This window comes from Lissotriton helveticus, chromosome 3_1 (genome assembly GCF_964261635.1).
Source record: "Lissotriton helveticus chromosome 3_1, aLisHel1.1, whole genome shotgun sequence".
Taxonomy (NCBI): domain Eukaryota; kingdom Metazoa; phylum Chordata; class Amphibia; order Caudata; family Salamandridae; genus Lissotriton; species Lissotriton helveticus.
Genome location: NC_136061.1, coordinates 984,612,873 through 984,632,107, shown reverse-complemented (window position 1 = coordinate 984,632,107; position 19,235 = coordinate 984,612,873). Strand labels below are relative to the sequence as shown.

Here is a 19,235-nt window from a genome sequence, read left to right as displayed (position 1 = left end):
AGAAAGTGCGTTACCTCACACGCCTGCCAAGTCACAGCCCATGGGCTTTGTCGATCCCGTGTTTAGATTGGATTCGAGTTTTTATATAGCGCACACTAGAGTGCAATCAGGGTGACAAGGCGCTTTACAGCAGATATTGTTACTGTTAGGTAGGGATTGTTACAGAAATGGCTGAGAAAAAAAGCAAAACATAAAACGACAGAGCGGAGAAAGGACAACGTTAAATAGAAAAAAAATAAATGACGGGGAATAAATCTCGGGAAAATGCCACATCGTGTCCTGGAGGCACGCGCAGTATTGTTATAAATCTCTTTTTTGGTGCAGTAATATTTCTGTTTGGGACTGTGCCGCGCCCACCCTTCTTTCCCAGATCTGACTCGGCCTTTCTTTATGAGTTCAGACTAGAGCCGGAGGTTAATGCACCGCTGCAGTGAACTGCAGGAGACCCGCCATTGACTCCGCTCGAGGCCCTCAGACTTCTGAGGTGTGTGACATAAATGCAAAGCCGGTTTAGCACATGGGTGTGCAATGTGAGCTGCCAGCCCCGGATATCATGTATGTACTCGGTTGTAGTCATCAGATGCGGTCTCACTGGAGGGTAGCCTAAAACATACGAGGCGTATTTCCCTTCAGCAACCACACACCATCTCTGCAGAAAGTGTGACACAACATTTGAGCGGACTTGACTAGGTGGGAGCTTGGCTGAAGGCCACCAAACACGCGACCATGTTTAATTATGTTCAGGGCTTTAAGTGGGATGAAAAAACGGGGGGCGTGGGGTGGTCTCTCAAAGGGGCGTGGCTAATATACTTAAGGGCGTGGCTTAACAAACACTTAAGCTAAAAAATTGTGCTCAGCATAGTGTGCCACCTGGCTTGTATTTTGCTGTTTCTGTCATTGCATCTAGATATATGATCCAACAAGTCACATCATGGCTACAACAAGTCAGGACTATTGGCTTTGTCAATGGTTGTTAGTTGCATAAGATAAACAAGCAGCAACTATGGCTTGTATATAATATTGAAGAAGCTTCCACTTTAAAGCCCTGGTGACACCACAACAATGTTGCTGCTCCTGAGTTTCAAACAGAGAAGGGAAATCCAGAGAGAAAATGACTCTCTTTGAAGGATCTCCCTTCCCCTACAACGCTCACCTGGCATAAAGTCATGCGGTAACTTCTCCACTAGTGGAAAGTGAGCAGTGTGAGCAGCGCACATCGATGTGCCTGCTGTCACAGCAGTCCGGAAAAAAATGGACCACCTGTGCAAGGGCACAAAACTGAGCCCGTTAGAGGCCCTTTTTGAGGCCCCCTTTAAAAAACTGATGGTGCTCGTACCTGGCGAGACCTGGCCCACTTAAAGCCCTGATTGTGTTTGAAAAAGGCTTGAGAATGTTTCATGTTTGAGCAAGCTTGGCTACGTTTGATCTTGTGTGTCCATGTTTGACCTTGTGTCAGAGACATCTTAAGGGTTTTGGGGGCCATGGGCCAAACACATTTGGGGGCCCCTGTTCTGAACAGCTTTGGATTTCTGTTCCAGTTTCAGTTCTCTCATGCCCTCTTTGGCCGGGTCACTGACAGTGCAGGGCACACTGGGCCAGATTCTCAGTAGTGAAACACAGCAGTAGCTCACTAATATTACTGCAAATAATCCCTGTGACCCCCATCTATTTATTGCATATGAGGTCCTGTTATGCTTTAAAAGAAACTTTTTTATGGATGTTGCATGAAACATAAACACAATATTTCTCTGCAAAATGTCTGTAATAGACTCACACATCACCCACATGAAAAATAAATTAAAGGAAAATGGTATTTAAAACAATCTGTGCTCGATCGTTGTCCTGCCCCCCCCCTCGTTCGTTGTGCTGCCCCCCCCTCGTTCGTTGTGCTGCCCCCCACATTCGTTGTGCTTGCTGTCCTGCTCCCTCGTTCGTTGTGCTGCCCCCCTCGTTTGTTGTGCTGCCCCCCTCGTTCGTTGTGCTGCCCCCCCTCGTTCGTTGTGCTGCCCCCCTCGTTCGTTGTGCTGCTCCCCTCGTTCGTTGTGCTGCCCCCCATCGTTCGTTGTGCTTGCTGTCCTGCTCCCTCGTTCATTGTGCTGCCCCCCGTTCGTTGTCCTTGTTCCTCATTCTTTCCTCGTCTGTCTCATTCAGTCTACCCCAATCTCTCTCCTCCTGTCTCATTCTTTTTAAGTTGGACTCCCTCTCTCATTTGTCACTGTATTTTACCCTCGTGTTTCTTGCGTTTTTTTCTACTTATCATCTTTACCGTTAATCAAATCTTGCTTCCGTGTAAGGGAGTGGGGGCTGCATAAGAATGTCCAGGGGAGTTAAAGGCTGTGGCAGGAAGACCAATAGTGTTTGCAAAGATCCCTTGAGAAAACGTGATTTAAATAAAAATAATGATCATGATTGCAATTTTTGAAATGTTTTGAAAGTTAGCGTGAGAAAGTCACCATTGAAAAAAGAAAAGAAATCTTGATTGATCATTAAATGCTTCTAGCCCTAAAATTGCTTTAACATTTAATCTCCCTTGTTCGGAACGTTTTGTTAATTTCGTGAAGTGGGTTTAGTATGTGAAAAAAGGAACACGGAACAGTTTGGGACGTTTCTTAAAAGATGATCCTGACTCCCAACCCCTTTCTACTTCCTCTCTCATTTGAAAGTTCTGTCATCCTTGTAGTAACTGACACGAGACAAACCTCTTGGGATCAATTCAAAAGCACTCCTGAATGTCGAAGTTTGTCTATTTGTTGGCACAGCTAACCTAGAGTGCCCTTGCTTTAAAATGTTTTAGCTTACTTGCAAAATTTAGTATTCATCATAGCAATTGTGGGAAAATATGGCTTTTGGGAAGCACATTTGAAATATATTTTTTTCGCGACAGCGATGGAATGCAAAAGTTTGAAGACCATGTCTCTAAAGTTCTACCTCTCCACAAGAGGCGGCCAAGGTAACTGCGTAACCCAGGCACTTAGCACGACCCTCCAGACCCCAATGCCAGCAGGACGCTCCATGGTCAACCTATACTTCCCCAATTCAGATCGTGATGACCCAGGACTCACTGTTTCTTAGTCCTCTTCTCCTCCTGAGCACTCTCCCTTCTTTCCGGGTCTTACCTGGGGCAGGGAATATCCTTATCTGAGAGCTAGGAGCTCCCTTAAGTGATACCCCTATTCCAAGACTGTACTCCTTTGGTCCAGTTGGAAAGCATCCATGCTCCGCTATATAGGTGCCAGTAAACCATATTATTTTCATGAAATTCATGTAAAATGTGGGCACAATGAATCTAAATATAACTAGTACGCAAAGTCAATTATTCTAAAAAATCTGTCCTGGATCAAGCAGACCCTCTTGGGCCTATGTTGGACACTTCAGGCTAAGCAAAGGGACAGACCAGTGGTTTTGTTGGCAGTGTGCCCCGCCGCGTTTGTTGTGCATGCTGTCCTGCCCCCTCGTTCGTTGTGCTGCCCCCCCGCGTTCGTTGTGCTTGCTGTCCTGCTCCCTCGTTCGTTGTGCTGCCCACCCCGCGTTCGTTGTGCTTGCTGTCCTGCTCCCTCGTTCGTTGTGCTGCCCCCCGCGTTTGTTGTGCTTGCTGTCCTGCTTCCTCGTTTGTTGTGCTGCCCCCCTCTCGTTCGTTGTGCTGCCCCCCTCGTTCGTTGTGCTGCCCCCCTCGTTCATTGTGCTGCCCCCTTCATTCGTTGTGTTTGCTGTCCTGCCCCCTGTTCCCTCGTTGTGATCATTTTTTCTGGCCTCTGTTCCCTCGATGTGATCGTTTTTTCTGGCCTTTGTTCCCTGTGTCTGTGTGTGTGTCTGTGTGTGTGTATCTGGCTCTGTGTGTGTCTGGCTCTGTGTGTGTCTGGCTCTGTGAGTGTCTAACTCTGTGTGTATGTGGCTCTGTGTGTGTGTGGCTCTGTGTGTGTGTGTGTGGCTCTGTGTGTGTGTGTGTGGCTCTCTGTGTGTGTGTGGCTCTCTGTGTGTGTGTGGCGCTCTGTGTGTGTGTGGCTCTGTGTGTGTGTGTGGCTCTCTGTGTGTGTGTGTGGCTCTCTGTGTGTGTGTGTAGCTCTCTGTGTGTGTGTGTGTGGCTGTGTGTGTGTGTGTGTGTGTGTGTGGCTCTGTGTGTGTGTGGCTCTGTGTGTGTGTGGCTCTGTGTGTGTGGCTCTGTGTGTGTGTGTGTGGCTGTGTGTGTGTGTGTGTGTGTGGCTCTGTGTGTGTGTGTGGCTCTCTGTGTGTGTGTGTGTGTGTGTGTGGCTCCCTGTGTGTGTGTGTGTGTGGCTCTGTGTGTGTGTGTGTGTGGCTCTGTGTGTGTCTGGCTCTGTGTGTGTGTGTGCGTGGCTCTGTGCGTGTGTGGCTCTGTGTGTGTGTGTGTGTGTGGCTCTTGTCTGTGGGTGTGTGTGGCTCTGTGTGGGTAGCTTTTATTGTAGGTGGCTCTATGTGTGGGTGGCTCTGTATGTGTGGCTCTGTGTGGGTAGCTTTTTTTGTAGGTGGCTCTGTGTAGGTGGCTCTGTGTGTGTGTGTGGGTGGCTCTATGTGAATGACTGTGTGGGTGGCTCTGTGTGGGTGGCTCTGTAAGTGTGTGTGGGTGGCTTTGTGTGTGTGGCTCTGTGTGGGTGTAAATGCAATAGGTCTCGCATTTGCGAGCGATCAAGCTATTGGCATTCTAAATGACAATGCCATTTATTTATATGTTTTAAAAACAAAAACATAAATAAAAATAATGTCATGAGCAATGCCAATAGCTCTAACTTTAACAATGCCGAGACCATTGCATTGTAAATGCTTGTCTTTCAGGTAGCAGAGGGGACCTCGCGCGGAGATCGGCGTGGCAGGAGGGCTCTTGCGAGGCATGACAGAGAGCTATTTGGAATTGGCTGGCAGGCGGGATGTCGTTGAGCCGCTTTCCTGTGTGGGGCAGAGGAGAACAACATCGGAGCGGAGTTTCATTCACCGGCTGCCGGTCCTACAGCGTGGGTACCTGTGTGATCCTACGGGAAGCGGTTCCTCCGGCTACACCTGATGCTGCTCTGATTTAAGTATTTCTGCCCAGTTGGGATAGGCTGCACATATCAGCCCCCCTTTGTTAAATAAACAGAAGGAAAGTTCTGTTAGCCTTTGTAACGTAGATTGCAGCGGGCGTATGTGGCGGGGCGGCCGACCTCACCTGCAAGATGTGGCTCAACCGTAGGGCGTCCGCCTTTGAGGCTGGGGTACAAGGTTCGAATCAGGCAGGGGGTCGAACAAGCTGGGATCGCTTAATCTTCATGATCGTACAAATGAATATGCCCCTGTATAATGCAACTGGTGGTCATGAACAGTGCTGCGGTACCTTTCGGTCTAATTCCTACAATGTTAAACTGCACAAATAAATATGACAGCCTCATTAGCATATTTCTAAAGCATGGCCTGGAAGACGTTGAGGGGGCCCGTGCAGTTACAAAAGAGGCACAATGAAGGGGAGACTGCTCTGATATACGAGCGATCAAAATGGTACACAGAATGGCAACTTGTGCACAAGTCCACATTGTCGGGGATCATATGTTTATAACTTTTTCATGTTCAGGACATGTTGGGTGTTTACACACAAATGACAACATATTTGGGATGGCGAGGTGTGTGAATGTTCAGATATCCAAAAGTGCTTGACGTGTGTTTTATAATATTCATGGAGGGACTGCAGCATGTGGATAATATATGAGGAATTCTGCAGTTTTAAACAATGTTGTTATTCAGTGAATTGACTCCTAATCTTGGGTCTTAAATTTACATTGGGTCAAGTTTGGCAGTTTACAGCACATCCTGGTCATCACAGCATGATCTGATAACTTAAAAAGATCACCAGGTAGCTAGTGCGGGTGAGTTACATATCATTCCTGGTAGACGCTATATTGTGAGCTGGGAACCCAATTTTGTTTTAGGAAAAATAATGGAGTTTAAAAAACAGGCTTGTGAGATCGGGGAGCTACTCTTGGCATACAGGAGACTAAGGGGCATATGTAGGTAATCTCCATTTTGCGATTCTGAAATAGCGATTTTTAAGGAATCGCTATTTGAGAATCGCAAATTGGAATGTAGGTAATAATTTGCAATTTTTTTGCGATTACCTAATATTCCTTAATTGCCATTAGCAAATTGCGAATCGCAATTAAGGAATGAGTGTCCCATTCATTCCTATGCTGTAAGCCCACGCGGTGGGCATGGCATGCCACAGCGAACACGTTGTGTAATTTTAAATCTCCCACAGCAGTAGCTGCGCAGCACTCTTCTCCCTGTGGCTCATTAAACAGGAGGAGCATCACCATGCTACCACACACTTGTATTAACCCTCAGTGACAGAGAGTCAGGTATCCAAAACGCAGGACCAGGGAGGGGGCAAATAAGCATCGCGGAGTCATTTCTGAAATAAATGCAGCTGCAGTCCCTGCTTCTGACCTTTTTCTTTCTGTGCGGAAGTAAACACTGCTCACTTAGGAATACAATGGTAGGACAACATGCACTGTCCAAGCTTACCTCTCTCTTTGTGAACGGCAAAAGAACAGTTCAGTTCGCACCCGTTATGTGTAGAAATCACATTGCTTAATGCGGCCACGCCTGCTCGCTATTTAGGGAGTATGCGCAGTAGTACCCAAGCCAAGGTCACAGGGTCTTAACTATGGGACACGGCTATTGGTGGGTGGAGACACATTTATAATAGTGGCCAACGTTTCACTTTATGTATTGTGTTTATACAGCGCTTGCTACCCCGGATGAGGCGTCAACGCATGTGCACTAAGTACGGGTGTACACCGGCAGGGGAGCCGGGGACATGGTATGCAGGGAAAGGATTAGCCCATGCTATGACAGATTGGCGGATTCCAGCCTCATCTCCAGGGTACAGACAAGGGGCTAGCCATTGGCATTTCACTTTATTTACAGTTTCTGGGGGGGGGGTCCAAGATGGGAGTTGGCACTGGTGCTTCACTTTTAGTGGTGTCATTGAAGAAGTCATAGCCATGACCTATAACTCAGGTGGGTTGGGGCAAATCTGTTTTTTATGGAACATAAGCAGCTCTTATAAATCAAAAGGTTGGAGATTCCTGGCCTATTAGATTGCAGTGTAATGACATAGTTCGACTTAGTGGAGGAATGAATATGGTCCTACTCTTCAACTTTCCTAAAACTGTGTTACATCTGGTTCTAATTTTAAGCGCCTTGATGCCTTCAGGAGTAACACACATAACAGTAAGGGGGTTTTAGTTTTTTTATGTGCTTTGAAAACGGGGGGTTCCAGTAGTGTGTAAAAGTCTCTTATCTTATTTATTATTATGGGGAGGCCAAAACGCTAAGCTCAGCAAGGCACTTGAGGTGAGCAAATTTAGGGTGCCGCTGATGTTAGTGCTCTAAACGGGAGCTGCTTTCCACCTAAACCTGAGAACTACCCAGAGTTCTCTGCTTCTTTATTGCATAATTTATGCAGCCTTTTATTTCTGAACGGGTTTTGTTTAAACTTAAACTGGGTGCTCCCTTGGGTAGGGGCAGAGGTATACCCTTCTGAGGACTCTAATGAGAGTGGAACACATGTCAGGGGTTGCTTTTAATCATGTCAGGTTGATTTGGATGGTATTTTATCAAAAGCCAAAGCTTTAATGTTGTGCCGGGAGTGGTAAAAGGCTTGGGGCCATTTTACAGCTTGGCATCGATGGCACTGTGCTAATCCTATGCTTAAAGACTTTGCTGCTGAACTGGAAAAAGACTGTGTCCCTTTAGATCTTATATCCTATGCTTAAAGACTATGATACAAAAGCAGAAATTGGAAGTAATGTTATGGGCTTGTAACATCATGTCGAATTCAACTATTCTGGATTCACAACGCTCCGAGTCCCTTAGCTTCCGGTCAACCAGTCCTGAAAAGAGCCGACGCATTATTACATTAATTGCAAGCGCTCCCATTGGGAAGTACGACGTCAATATTACTCATGTAAGGGAATGGCACTGGACTTAGCGGGGGGAATCTTTCATAAAGGACTGAAAGAGCTCCAATTTATTCTTTATACCTTCCTTAAGTAACCATGAAGGCACTATTGAGTCATTGTAGATACAGCATGTGACCTCGGTGGAAATGTAACAGTAACTAGGTTACGGTAAGCCAAATGCTGGTAGTGGGCTTGCACCATCAGTAGGGCCACCCCCAGGGGGTACCTGTGAAATGTGTTTTCAGATCTATCACTATGGGGTCAGCTCACGTGGGTAGTGAATTGCAAATTATGGCACAAATCTTCTTTCTTTATATGTAGGTTACCTCTGGGGCGGGCTCTAGGTTTTAACAAAGGGTCTGTACTTATTGCGGGAGGTATGTTTAGCATATTACAGCAATTTCTCTACATGGCGGGGAGGTCAGGCCTACTTGGCAATGGCCTCAGGGAGGGTCACCGAGGTATACCTTCAACACTGACATCGAAACAACACACCCCAGGCCCTGTTGTCATATCTGCAAGGGTATCCCTGCGCACAGTTGCGGAGGTACATTGGAATGCGGGGCCTGTGTCTAAAAGCCCTAGACACGTAAGCTTTGGGGGGGGTACCATGTCACACAGATACGCTCATACACGTATGTGTGGACAGACTTCAGGAATGGCAATAGCATCGGCCTGGCAAGAAATGTGCTGTGTTGCAGCATACCTTTTGGTAAACACTCGCAGTTGCAAGTTTTGATGGAATGCATCTGGTGCTAATCTTAGCTAAGGCTTGGCATGTGACGGCAATGTAATATGGGCAGGTGTACTGGTTTTTTCATCAGGAAGCCAGAAACACTAATGATTTGTGTTTGCTTTTCCATTTATGTATGACCGGATCCATGGCAGATACCTGGGAAGTGCTCCACACCGCAACAAATGCAAGAGGTGGACACCCAAGGGTGCCTGTATACCCAGAACGGGAGGGTCAAGCAGAAGCGTCAAGTGTGATGGGCGGTAAATTCAACGGCTCAAGCGGTGCCAGCATGAGAAGGTGCTACCCATGCATTATAGTTGAAGTGTGTAATTGTCACCCATTTGTGTTGCCAGTTGTGGGAAATGGGCAGTGCACTGCATTACAGGTGTATACCGTCACAGCTTGAAGAGGCGTCACAAAAACACCCTTGTTGTGAAACGGTTATTGCTATGATGGCGCCTGTGCTCGCAGGTGCCTTTTCATAATTGACACCTCGTGGTGTTAGGAGGCTCCTTAGTAGGGAGGTAGGCTTGCACAGGACTTAGCCTTACAATTATATAGTTGCAACATCAATGATTAGCAGGGACATGGGAGGCGTGAATATCCACTGCACCATGATGCTGATGACGGAGGCCAAGTAGTGGCTCCAAGAGGGGGAATCAAGTGCCTATGAGTAGGCCAGCCCCAGCTTTATGACCCTGCAACTTGAGCAAGATTGAGTGGTCAGAAACACTGAAGTAGGTGGTTTGACACGTCTAGGGCCAGAATACGCCCTGTCACAGTGACTCCAGGGATTCCAAAGATGGTGTCTTTCTGGCCAGAGTAGGGAATGAAACCTTCTGACAGATCTTTAGGCCCAGTTAGTGATGCATAGTGAGGTGACCTGTTGGTGCACCAGGGTACACCCAGACATTCCAGAGCCTCCAAGGGGAGAAAGCGAGTCTGTGAGGCCATTGGGTCATTGGAAGCATACCTAGTAACAAACTGCTGAGGTTAGCTTGGGCTTGACACTTACAGACTATAGCACAGGGCACAGGGGTGGATGGGGGGGAAACCGTGCTTCCTAAGAAGACGGTGTCCATTTGTTCGCACTGGGGGGATGAAGAAGTCACAGGGCTTCTTCTTGCCTAGTTAGGCGCAGATAGGGACATGGCATGACCTTGCAGTGAGTTGGTAGGGCCTAATAGTTGGGCTAAAAAATACAATGGCTTGACTAGGGGGATTTTTGATGCAGGGCATGTCCTTTCAGTGTAGGTGGGTAGGGGGGCCAGATAGTCGGTAACTACGCTGGCCTGTGGCAGTAAGGTCATGATTGGTGAGCAGTTAATTCAAGGTCCTTAGGGGGCAGCGCCATTTTCGAATGGGGTCGCCCAAAGGGAGGGACAAGTGGTCTCTCCTAGAACTCCAGTTGCAGGTACAGCCTGTTGGGTACATAGGTGCGGGGAAGGGGAGAGTCACGCTTTCTCTAGGCTGGTTGGCCACCCCGCACGTGCACAATGACGCCAGTAAATGGTGCAGAGATGCAAGGGCCCCCTTTTAATGGAGTTAATAGGGCGTACGGGTGTAACCGGGGGGCGTAATTATCCTCACGGTAAGTGGGCCCTCTGTGCATGCGCACTTCGACAGAAGGGAGGGGTTAGTCGGGCGTACGGGAGTAACCGGGGGTGAAGTACCCTCCCAGTAAACGGGCCCTCTGCGCATGCGCACTCCTTCAGGAGGGCGTGATTTAGTAAGGATCTGACACCAGTTATTGACCTTGCCGTAGGCCCAAATAGGTACGCAGAAAATAAATATTGCATGTGATTGATATGTTAGTCTCGGATAGGAAATACCTTGTACTAGAAGTATGTTAAGGTTAGCCATCTGATATCTGTATATATCAATGGTAAACGTTTTCTGCGTAATTGTGTAATTTCTTTTAATTTATTTTGTATGTTTTAATATGCCCGGGGGGTCAAAAGATCCCCCGCCTTCCAAAGAAAGCCCTCTCATGTCCTGTTAATAATGTTGGTTAACGGAAGGGGGGGGGTCCTTCGGCAGTCCCTGGCCATAAGGAAAGGCGGGGCCGACATCGGCCTGCCGCAGTTATGACGGGGCGCACCGGCCCCCACCTGCCCCGGGTTCCCTGGTGACCTGGAAGTGATTGAGTCACTTCCGGGTCACGAAGGGAACATAGGCCAGATCCGGCCTGGCCAACAAAGGGTTAAAAAGGCCGTGCAGTGCGAGAGTCGGCCTCAACGACTCCTGCGCGCCACGGTCTGCTCTTCCAGCCTCTGGGAGGCTGTAATTACTTTCCCCACCCACCATCCCATTGTTATTGTGTGTTATGAAGGTTTTCACAATTTTGTTACAGGTGTTTATGGATGACACAAGTGTTTGAATAATAAGTTTTGTTCCTTAGAACTTTCTCCCGTTTTCAGGTCATCATTCGTCATATTTATTGCTATTCCTTGGTCAGGCGGTAAGTTCATTATTGGTGAGCAGTTAATTTAAGGTCCTTAAGGGGCGGTGCCATTCTCAAATGGGGTCCCCAAAGGGAGGGACAAGTGGTCTCTCCTAGAACTCCAGGGGCAGGTACACCCTTTTGGGTACATGGGTGCGGGGAAGGGGAGAGTCACACTTTCTCTAGGCTGGTTGGCCACCCCGCACGTGCACAATGACGCCAATAAACGGTGCAGAGATGCAAGGGCCCCCTTTTAATGGAGTTAATAGGGCGTACGGGGGTAACCGGGGGGGGGCGTAAGTACCCTCATGGTAAGTGGGTCCTCTGCGCATGTGCACTTCGACAGAAGGGCGTGGTTAATCGGGTGTACTGGGGTAAACGGCGGGAGAAGTACCCTCGCGGTAAACGGGCCCTCTGCGCATGCGCACTCCTTCAGGAGGGCGTGATTTAGTAAGGATCTGACACCAGTTATTGACCTTGCCGTAGGCCCAAATAGGTACGCAGAAAATAAATATTGTATGTGATTGATATGTTGGTCTCGGATAGGAAATACCTTGTACTAGAAGTATGTTTAGGTTAGCCATCTGATATCTGTATATATCAATTGTAAACATTTTCTGCGTAATTGTGTAAATATTGTTTATTTAAATTTTTAAATGTATTTTGTATGTTTTAATACAGATCCCCCGCCTTCCAAAGAAATCCCTCTCATGTCCTGTTAATAATGTTGGTTAACGGAAGGGTGGGGGTCCTCCGGCAGTCCCTGGCCATACACTGTTTGCACTGGAGGGAACTCATGAGGATGACTACACGTTTCAAGTTCCAGTTTATAAATAAACCCATTTTCTAAAATGTCAAGACCTCCTGCATCATTCACAAGCTGTAACAATGAACGAGCCTTCCAAATGCGTATGCACAGCAAGATGGCCCAGCAAGGTATCTCGAGTAACACTTGGTCTTACCTGCGGCCAGTCTCCGTTGCTTTGCTGTCTGTCAATCAAAACTCGGATGCCTTTTTCAAGAACTGCAACATCTGGAAACCTGTACAGGAACATGTGGCGAGATTTAGACATAAACAGGGCCAACGGAAGACTCCCAGAAACTAGCAAAGCAGACACGTAAAATGACAGAACACAGCCACGCATAGGTACAAACAGGAAGGTGAGTGCTACAGAGAGCAACAAAACAACAAAAACAAAGGGATACACAGGCACACTCAAGGACAAAAAGAATATATATACATCATGAGTACAAAGACTAACTGCCAGAATTACAAATAGAAAACAAAAATATACAAATGGAAACAGACACTGATGTAGACCAACCCATGCAAAAATAGTTGTGAACATAGACACAAATACGTTATAATAAACAGTTTCATACAGCACTACAAAGTCCATGTCCTATAGGTACTTTCTCTAATAGCTGTCAATCGTATATATATATATATATATACTCAGGACACAGGTTAGTTGTATCATGCTTCGTTTATTAGGTATTCTGCGATCTGGTCACATGTATGTCAGTCCTGTTGCTCGTCCTGGTCGATCTGCCGTCCTTCCTGTCCCTGACCGGATGTGGTGTCCGGTGACCTGGTCACCTCCCTCATGACCCACATGGTCCTAGTGTCCTCTAGTCTCCAGTCCTGTCATCCTATCTGTCAGGTCACGACATCTCCCCCTTTGTTGCAAACAAATGTTCATGGTACAGTTCTTCTGATCATTTTCGCCCCCTCAGCCCTTGACAGCATATGCTGTCTGAGAGAGAGAGAGAGAGAGAGAGAGAGAGAGAGAGAGAGAGCGAGAGAGAGAGAGAGCGAGAGAGAGAGTCCCCATGTGTCTGGCCAACCCGTCTCTCCAGTTTCTGACTCCTGCGTTTCATCACTTAGTCTCTTTGTCCCCTTGCATTCTCCTTTTGGTCGCCGTTCTCTGCCATCTGCGTTTGCTTCTGTTTGTTGGTTGTCTTCCTTTTGCTCTCCGCTTGCCAGCCTTTCTTCGTCTGTTTCTAGCTCCTTGCTGTGTGCCCAATGTCGTGGGCCAGCTGGTACTATCTCCGTTGGCTCCTCTCTTTCTGTGTCTGCCCTTTGTTTTGTTTGTTCTCTCAATGATTCTTTTCCGTTCTCTTCCTTTTTCTCTGGTCCCTGCGTCTTCTCCTTTATTGCTCTCAGTGTCTCTTTTACTTTTTTCCTTGTCATATGTCATAGTTATGAGTCCCATTGCTTGGGCGGTGCTGTTGCTCAGCAGGCATGGTCCTGGGACATCGCCTTTCAACACGTGGATGTCCTCTTTGTTCTTTTGATCTTTGTACCTCAGTTCCTCTGTGAATTTTCCCAGGTTTGTTACCTGTTTCTTTGACCCCCAGGTGTAGATCTTCACTTTGGACACTCTCAGTGTCGGCTTGGCCTCCATCTTCTCGTACTCTGATGCACACATGACATTGCATGTTACACCACTGTCCAGTACAAATTCCGCTTCATGTGATCCTACTCCTATCTTTGCCAAGTCCATCTTTTCCTGGGTGCTTCTGCCCGTACGGTGCGTTGGTTCTCCTTTTTCGTTTTCCCCACTCACTTCTGTGTGAACCTCCGACATGTGGTATAGTCTTTCCACTTTTTCTTCTTCCTCTTCTTCTCCTGACCCTCGTGATGAGCTTCTCCTTTCTCTGTCGACATACCTGACGTGCCTTGTTGTCGACTCTTGCTGTCTGCCTGTTGTTCCTCTGTCATCTCTGAATCGTACGCCTTGGCACATACTGGCGTAGTGATTTCTTCCATTGCATCTTTTACACGTCTGGCCAAACGCTGGGCATGGGCCTCTGTGTGGAAACTCCATTCCGCATCTGTAGCATGTTCCTTCAGGTTGTCTCCTCTCTTTTTGTCCCCTCCAGTCATTCTTCCACCGGCCGGTGCGGTATTTTTTTTTCATGAGGTGTGCGCTTTCTATTTCGACGTTTTTCCCTCTTTCCATTTCTTTGGCATGTTCCGTTGCTCTCGCTTCTGCTCTCGCTAGTGACAGGATGTTCTCCAGTGAGGTCGGTTCTTTTAGTATTCTTGCCCTGAACCCTGTGTCACGACAGCCCTCTATGATCCGTAGCCTTATTGCTTGCTCGTTATCGAATTTGTCGAACTCACAATGTGTCACCAGTTTTCTTAGCCTTGTCGCGAAGTCGTCTAGCGTTTCGTCGACTTGTTGACACGCAATGGTGAAGGTATATCGTTCAAAGTCAATATTCCGTTGCGGGTCAAATTTGGCCGTTAGGCATTTCTTTAGTTTCTCATATGACTTTGTTTCTTCGGTTGGCAGTGTCACTAGAAGTTCTTCGACGTCATCCCCTGCTAAGTTCAGCAGTAACCCTAATCTCTTTCCTTCTGTCACATCGGTTGCCTCTATATATCTTTCAAACCGTCTGATCCACTTCTCCCACCTTATTCCTGTTTGGGGCTCCGATAAGTTGAACGGCAGTGGCCTCCTGTATTGTGCACTGGGCTTTGGGTCTGCCATCCTTACCTTCTTGTCTTTATGTGTTCTTTCTCTTTTTTTTTTTGTTCTGTCGCTTCTTTGTGCAATGTTCTATGTTTCCTCTTGTTTTCTTTCCTTTTATGTTCCTCTTTTCTTTCACTTTGTTGCCTTTGTATGGTATTTATGCCTCTTTTCCTTGTTGTTTGTATTTCACTGTCTTTTCCTTCTTTATTCTTTTTACTCTTTCTTTTTGCTTCTTCTTCCTTTTGTTGTTCTTTATCTTCTTTGATTGTCTCTTTTTCTGTTAATTTGATCTTCTCATTCTTTTTTACTTTTCTTTGCCTTTGTGTGGTCTTTATGCCTCTTTTCCTTGTTGTTTGTATTTGTCTTTCTTTCTTTATTCTTTTTACTGTCTCTTTCTTTTTGCTTCTTCTTCCTTTTGTTGTTCTTTATCTTCTTTGATTGTCTCTGTTAATTTTGTCCTCTCCTCTCTCGCCTGGTCTTGTGATGGCCGCCCTGTTATTTCTGGTGCCCTTTTCCTTGTTGTCCCACTCAAAATGGCTGCCGTCACTCTCGCGAGATTTCGCGATCGAAAATCTCGCCTTTCCTGACCCTAAAATGGCCTCCCTGCTGATGCAGCGCCTTGATTGGTCCGGCCGCCTGGTTTAAAGATGGCCGCCGAGATTTCTGAGCTCTCGCGAGAGCTCGCGCGTCAAATTCAAAGAGCTCAGCTTGCGCCTCACTTGTAATGGTCGCGCTCTTACCGCGATCGGCTACACGCTGTCTTGTTTGTCGGGGTGGGCACCCGCGTCGCTTCCTGACTTCGTCCCTCGTTGTCCTAGTGCATCCAGGGTGGGCACCTGGTTTTCTTCGATGCTGTCCAGCCCGGGCACGCGACGTTCCACGCGTCAGTTCGTATCCCACCCTCGTCGCCAGTTGTTGTGTTCTCTGCAGTGGGTGCCAAACAACACAGTATACTCAGGACACAGGTTAGTTGTATCATGCTTCGTTTATTAGGTATTCTGCGATCTGGTCACATGTACGTCCGTCCTGTTGCTCGTCCTGGTCGATCTGCCTTCCTTCCTGTCCCTGACCGGATGTGGTGTCCGGTGACCTGGTCACCTCCCTCATGACCCACAGGGTCCCAGTGTCCTCTAGTCTCCAGTCCTGTCATCCTATCTGTCAGGTCACGACAATAGCTAGCTGCCGAGGACAGGAAGAAGGCAGAGGAAAGTTTCAGCTATAACGGAAGGCCAAGTTTTCCTTTCTTTTCTGCTTATCGCGCTCCGACAAAGCTGACGGCAGGGGCATGCCTGGTTGGGGTGGGCGGGAGCATTGTCGGGTCGGGGAGGATGCCATTGCAGCATTGTGATTGGCAACAGGAGGGGAGGGAGCTGCAGCATGCCTGTTTACAACGCGGTCGTGGACCCCGGCCCAGGAGCAGAGGCGGCGCGGACCGGTCAGGTAAATTAACCCCCCCTCCCATTATTGTAAGCTGCTACTGGAGTTATTCTCATCAAAAACTGAAGGCGTCTTGGTTCCAGCCATGTCATGAACTGAGCTTTTATCCTAAGTAGTGTGAAAAGGCTGTGGCTACGCTGGCTCGCGCCTTGATTCTTAATTTTTTCCAAGTGCCTCGATAATTGCAACGGTTTTTAAAGCATGTCTCTCCTTACAGGGCACTCAGCACTATGAAATAAAAGACCATAGCTCATTTGGCGAAGGCTCTAATTCGGAATGGCTGGCGAATGTATTGATTTCAATAAAGTGTTTTGCTGCTGAAACTACTACCCCGAATAGCTGCAGGTGAAGGACGAGTCCTTCGCTCTGGTCGCTTTCCCAGTCTCTTCCTTGTATTGCACTGTGGCACTACATTAATCTGCCCACTTTCAAATCTCCTCCCCGGCACATGTATCACAAACATTGTTTTCATCTTTGAGCGCGCGATGGTCGGATTCATTCTCGCCATTTCACCATCAAGTGTCCTGAGAGGACCTCATGTAACCTCTTGGTTGTTGGCTGATTGGGCTCTGCACGCTTGTCTGGAGTGCAACTTTTTTGGCGATTGTCCTGCATCCACCATAATCTAAATCAGACTGAAGTATTTTTCTGTTTAGCAGCCACATAACAGCTTTTTTGACCATCATGCAAAACTCGGGTGCAAAAACATTTCAGTGAGATATGATCATTGCATGGTATTGGTCTGTTTTTTACACCCAATTAGACGTTTTCCCACATGCACTTAGGAATAAAATGTGGCAACAGTTTTTAGCATCTGGTTCTAACACACAGTATTCTCCTCTATGTAGAGCGGCAGCTCTGGCGCCAAAGTCTTTATTTATTTATTTTATACATAGGTTTGTATAGCTCTAGAATCGACTCCCGAAGGAGTATCTCTGCGCTTAGGCGGACAGTTATGGAAAGTTGATGATCCTGGGATACTTACTGATTTTGAAACAGGAAGGTTTTTAACAATTTTCTGAATTTGGCATGTTCTGAACATAACCTGAGGGTACCGCGAAGTTCGTTCCAAAGGCGGGGGCCAAGGTAAGACAGAGCCTTTCCTCCCAATCTTGCCCTCCGAATGGAGGGAACTTCGAGAAGAGATTTGTTACTGGAGCGGAGAGCACGTACTGGAATATAGGGGGTGAACTTCTCCGCAAGATAAGGGGGGCCTATATTTTGGAGAGCTTTATGAATGACACAACATATTTTAAATTTAATCCGTTGGCGAATAGGCAGCCAATTGAGCTTTTCCAATAAAGGGCGCAATGGTGATCTGGGAGGTACATTCAGAACTAGCCTTGCTGCTGCATTTTGGACTACTTGAAGTCTGCTAAGTAAGGTATCATTAGCTGAAATCAGTAGCCCGTTACAATAGTCCAGGCGACTAAGCACTAGAGCCTGGACCAACGTTTTTCGGGTAAGTCCGGAAGTAGCGGAAACACTCTTCGGAGCAATCCAATCACATGAAAGCAAGAGCCAGCTATCTGGTTTACTTGCTCTTTTAAAGTTAGGCCTTGATCTAATCGAATGCCTAGGTTCTTCACCACCTGTTTTGGAACAGGATCGGGACCCAGGTCTGATGGCCACCAATCCGGCGTCCATAACAGCGAGGCCTCACCAAAAAGCATCACCTCCGTTTTTCCTACATTACATTGCAAGAAGTTGGTAGCCATCCATTGTGATACAGCCTGCATCCCGTCAGAAAAAGCCTGTTGAACCGCCATAGTTAGCGTGCTGAATGGAAAGAGGAGCTGCGTGTCGTCAGCATATGACACAGGAATAAACCCATATAACCTCATGAGACTGGCAAGGGGGGCAACATAAATGTTCTTAAAGTTCACATCAAAGTTCGGCGATAAGGGCAAGACTGCAACTCTCACCAGGTAATGAGAATGTACAGCTACCTATACCCAATAACACTATATATAGTCTCTTGGCGCTGTTCGTTTCTACTCCAAGCATATGCTAGTTTCTGCGAGGTCACAAAATCACACAAATAATTTTTCCCAACCTTAACTTTAACGAGACAGTAAGTTGTGTTTTATGCTCACAAATAGCCCCCCGCCTCCAGCAGGAGAATGATCACTAAAGGGACAATTTATGTTCAGTTGCTGTAGTCCAGCTCAACTCAATTCATAGCCTCATAAATATTATACATTACTTTTCTGCCAACATCATCAAAGTTCTCTCGTAACAAACAATCCAATGCAAGGCATAATCAGCAAAATCAGAGTTTATATATTGTAGTCACATTTTTCCATATGTGCGGATCAGCTTTTTTGATTGGCGTCATCCACGTTGCACATTGCACTGAAACACAGTTGTGTAGGGCACTCCGTCTAGGAATATCCCGCTCATCCAACAACAAACAAACCACCTTTAAGCATGCAGGTATGGGGCGAATGGTGGCGTTGCTTCAAAGGCTGTTATTTTTGGTAAGATAGTGGTATAGCCTCGTTTTACAAAACTCGCAGCGATGTAGAGCTCACACTACATTTTCACCAAAACTGCTGTGCAATGTTTTGGTCTCGTGCTGAAGGCAGCTCTAGGTGTTGCTGAGGAGACCCCTCTTTGGGTTGTGTTGAGGATTGTCAGCTCTTGCTTCATATCAAGGAGCATACACTTCACAAAATAAAATATGTTAATCTATAATCTTACTTTTCGTAACTTCTGCTCAAGTTCCTAGACAACTTATCTTTTCGTTTATGTTAGAATTTGTTTTAATAGCACATAATCTGACATTACTATGGCATCAGAGGGCTGGAATCCGTCACACAGAGGAGTCTTATTTCTGTTCATGCCAGTTGGACAATCAGAGGTGTGAATGTAGATAACACACTTGCGTGTGTCTGGTTGGTTGTATGTGTCGTATACAATCTGTAATGCTTAGTTGGGTAGCCAGAAGTCTTAACCAATCAGCAGCATGCTCGGAAATTTTTATGTGCATTGCTCTGTTATGACGTGTGTTAGAGTGACTGAGAGTATGGCGTTATGTGAATCCAGCACCTGTCTTTAAAACATATTAAGAGCCTGTGGCTGCTGGGAAGCACCACATATGTGCCTTGACAGGTTCAGGAGATAGGAATCGCCAGATGCAAGATTGTCCTCCTGTGATCATGTTGCACAGGTGAAAAAGGCCGAGGGAT

The 19,235-nt window shown here is 46.9% G+C and overlaps 1 protein-coding gene across 1 annotated transcript in view; it reads right to left on the bottom strand.

Annotated features, from left to right (window-relative positions):
- The window catches only part of LOC144824831 (lanosterol synthase-like), a 146,496-nt gene that overhangs the window by 8,711 nt on the left and 118,550 nt on the right, over window positions 1–19,235 (bottom strand). The window contains exon 19 of the mRNA XM_078683820.1: window positions 12,088–12,166. Within this exon, the coding sequence (XP_078539946.1) occupies window positions 12,088–12,166 (79 nt within the window). The remainder of the gene's footprint in view (window positions 1–12,087; window positions 12,167–19,235) is intronic.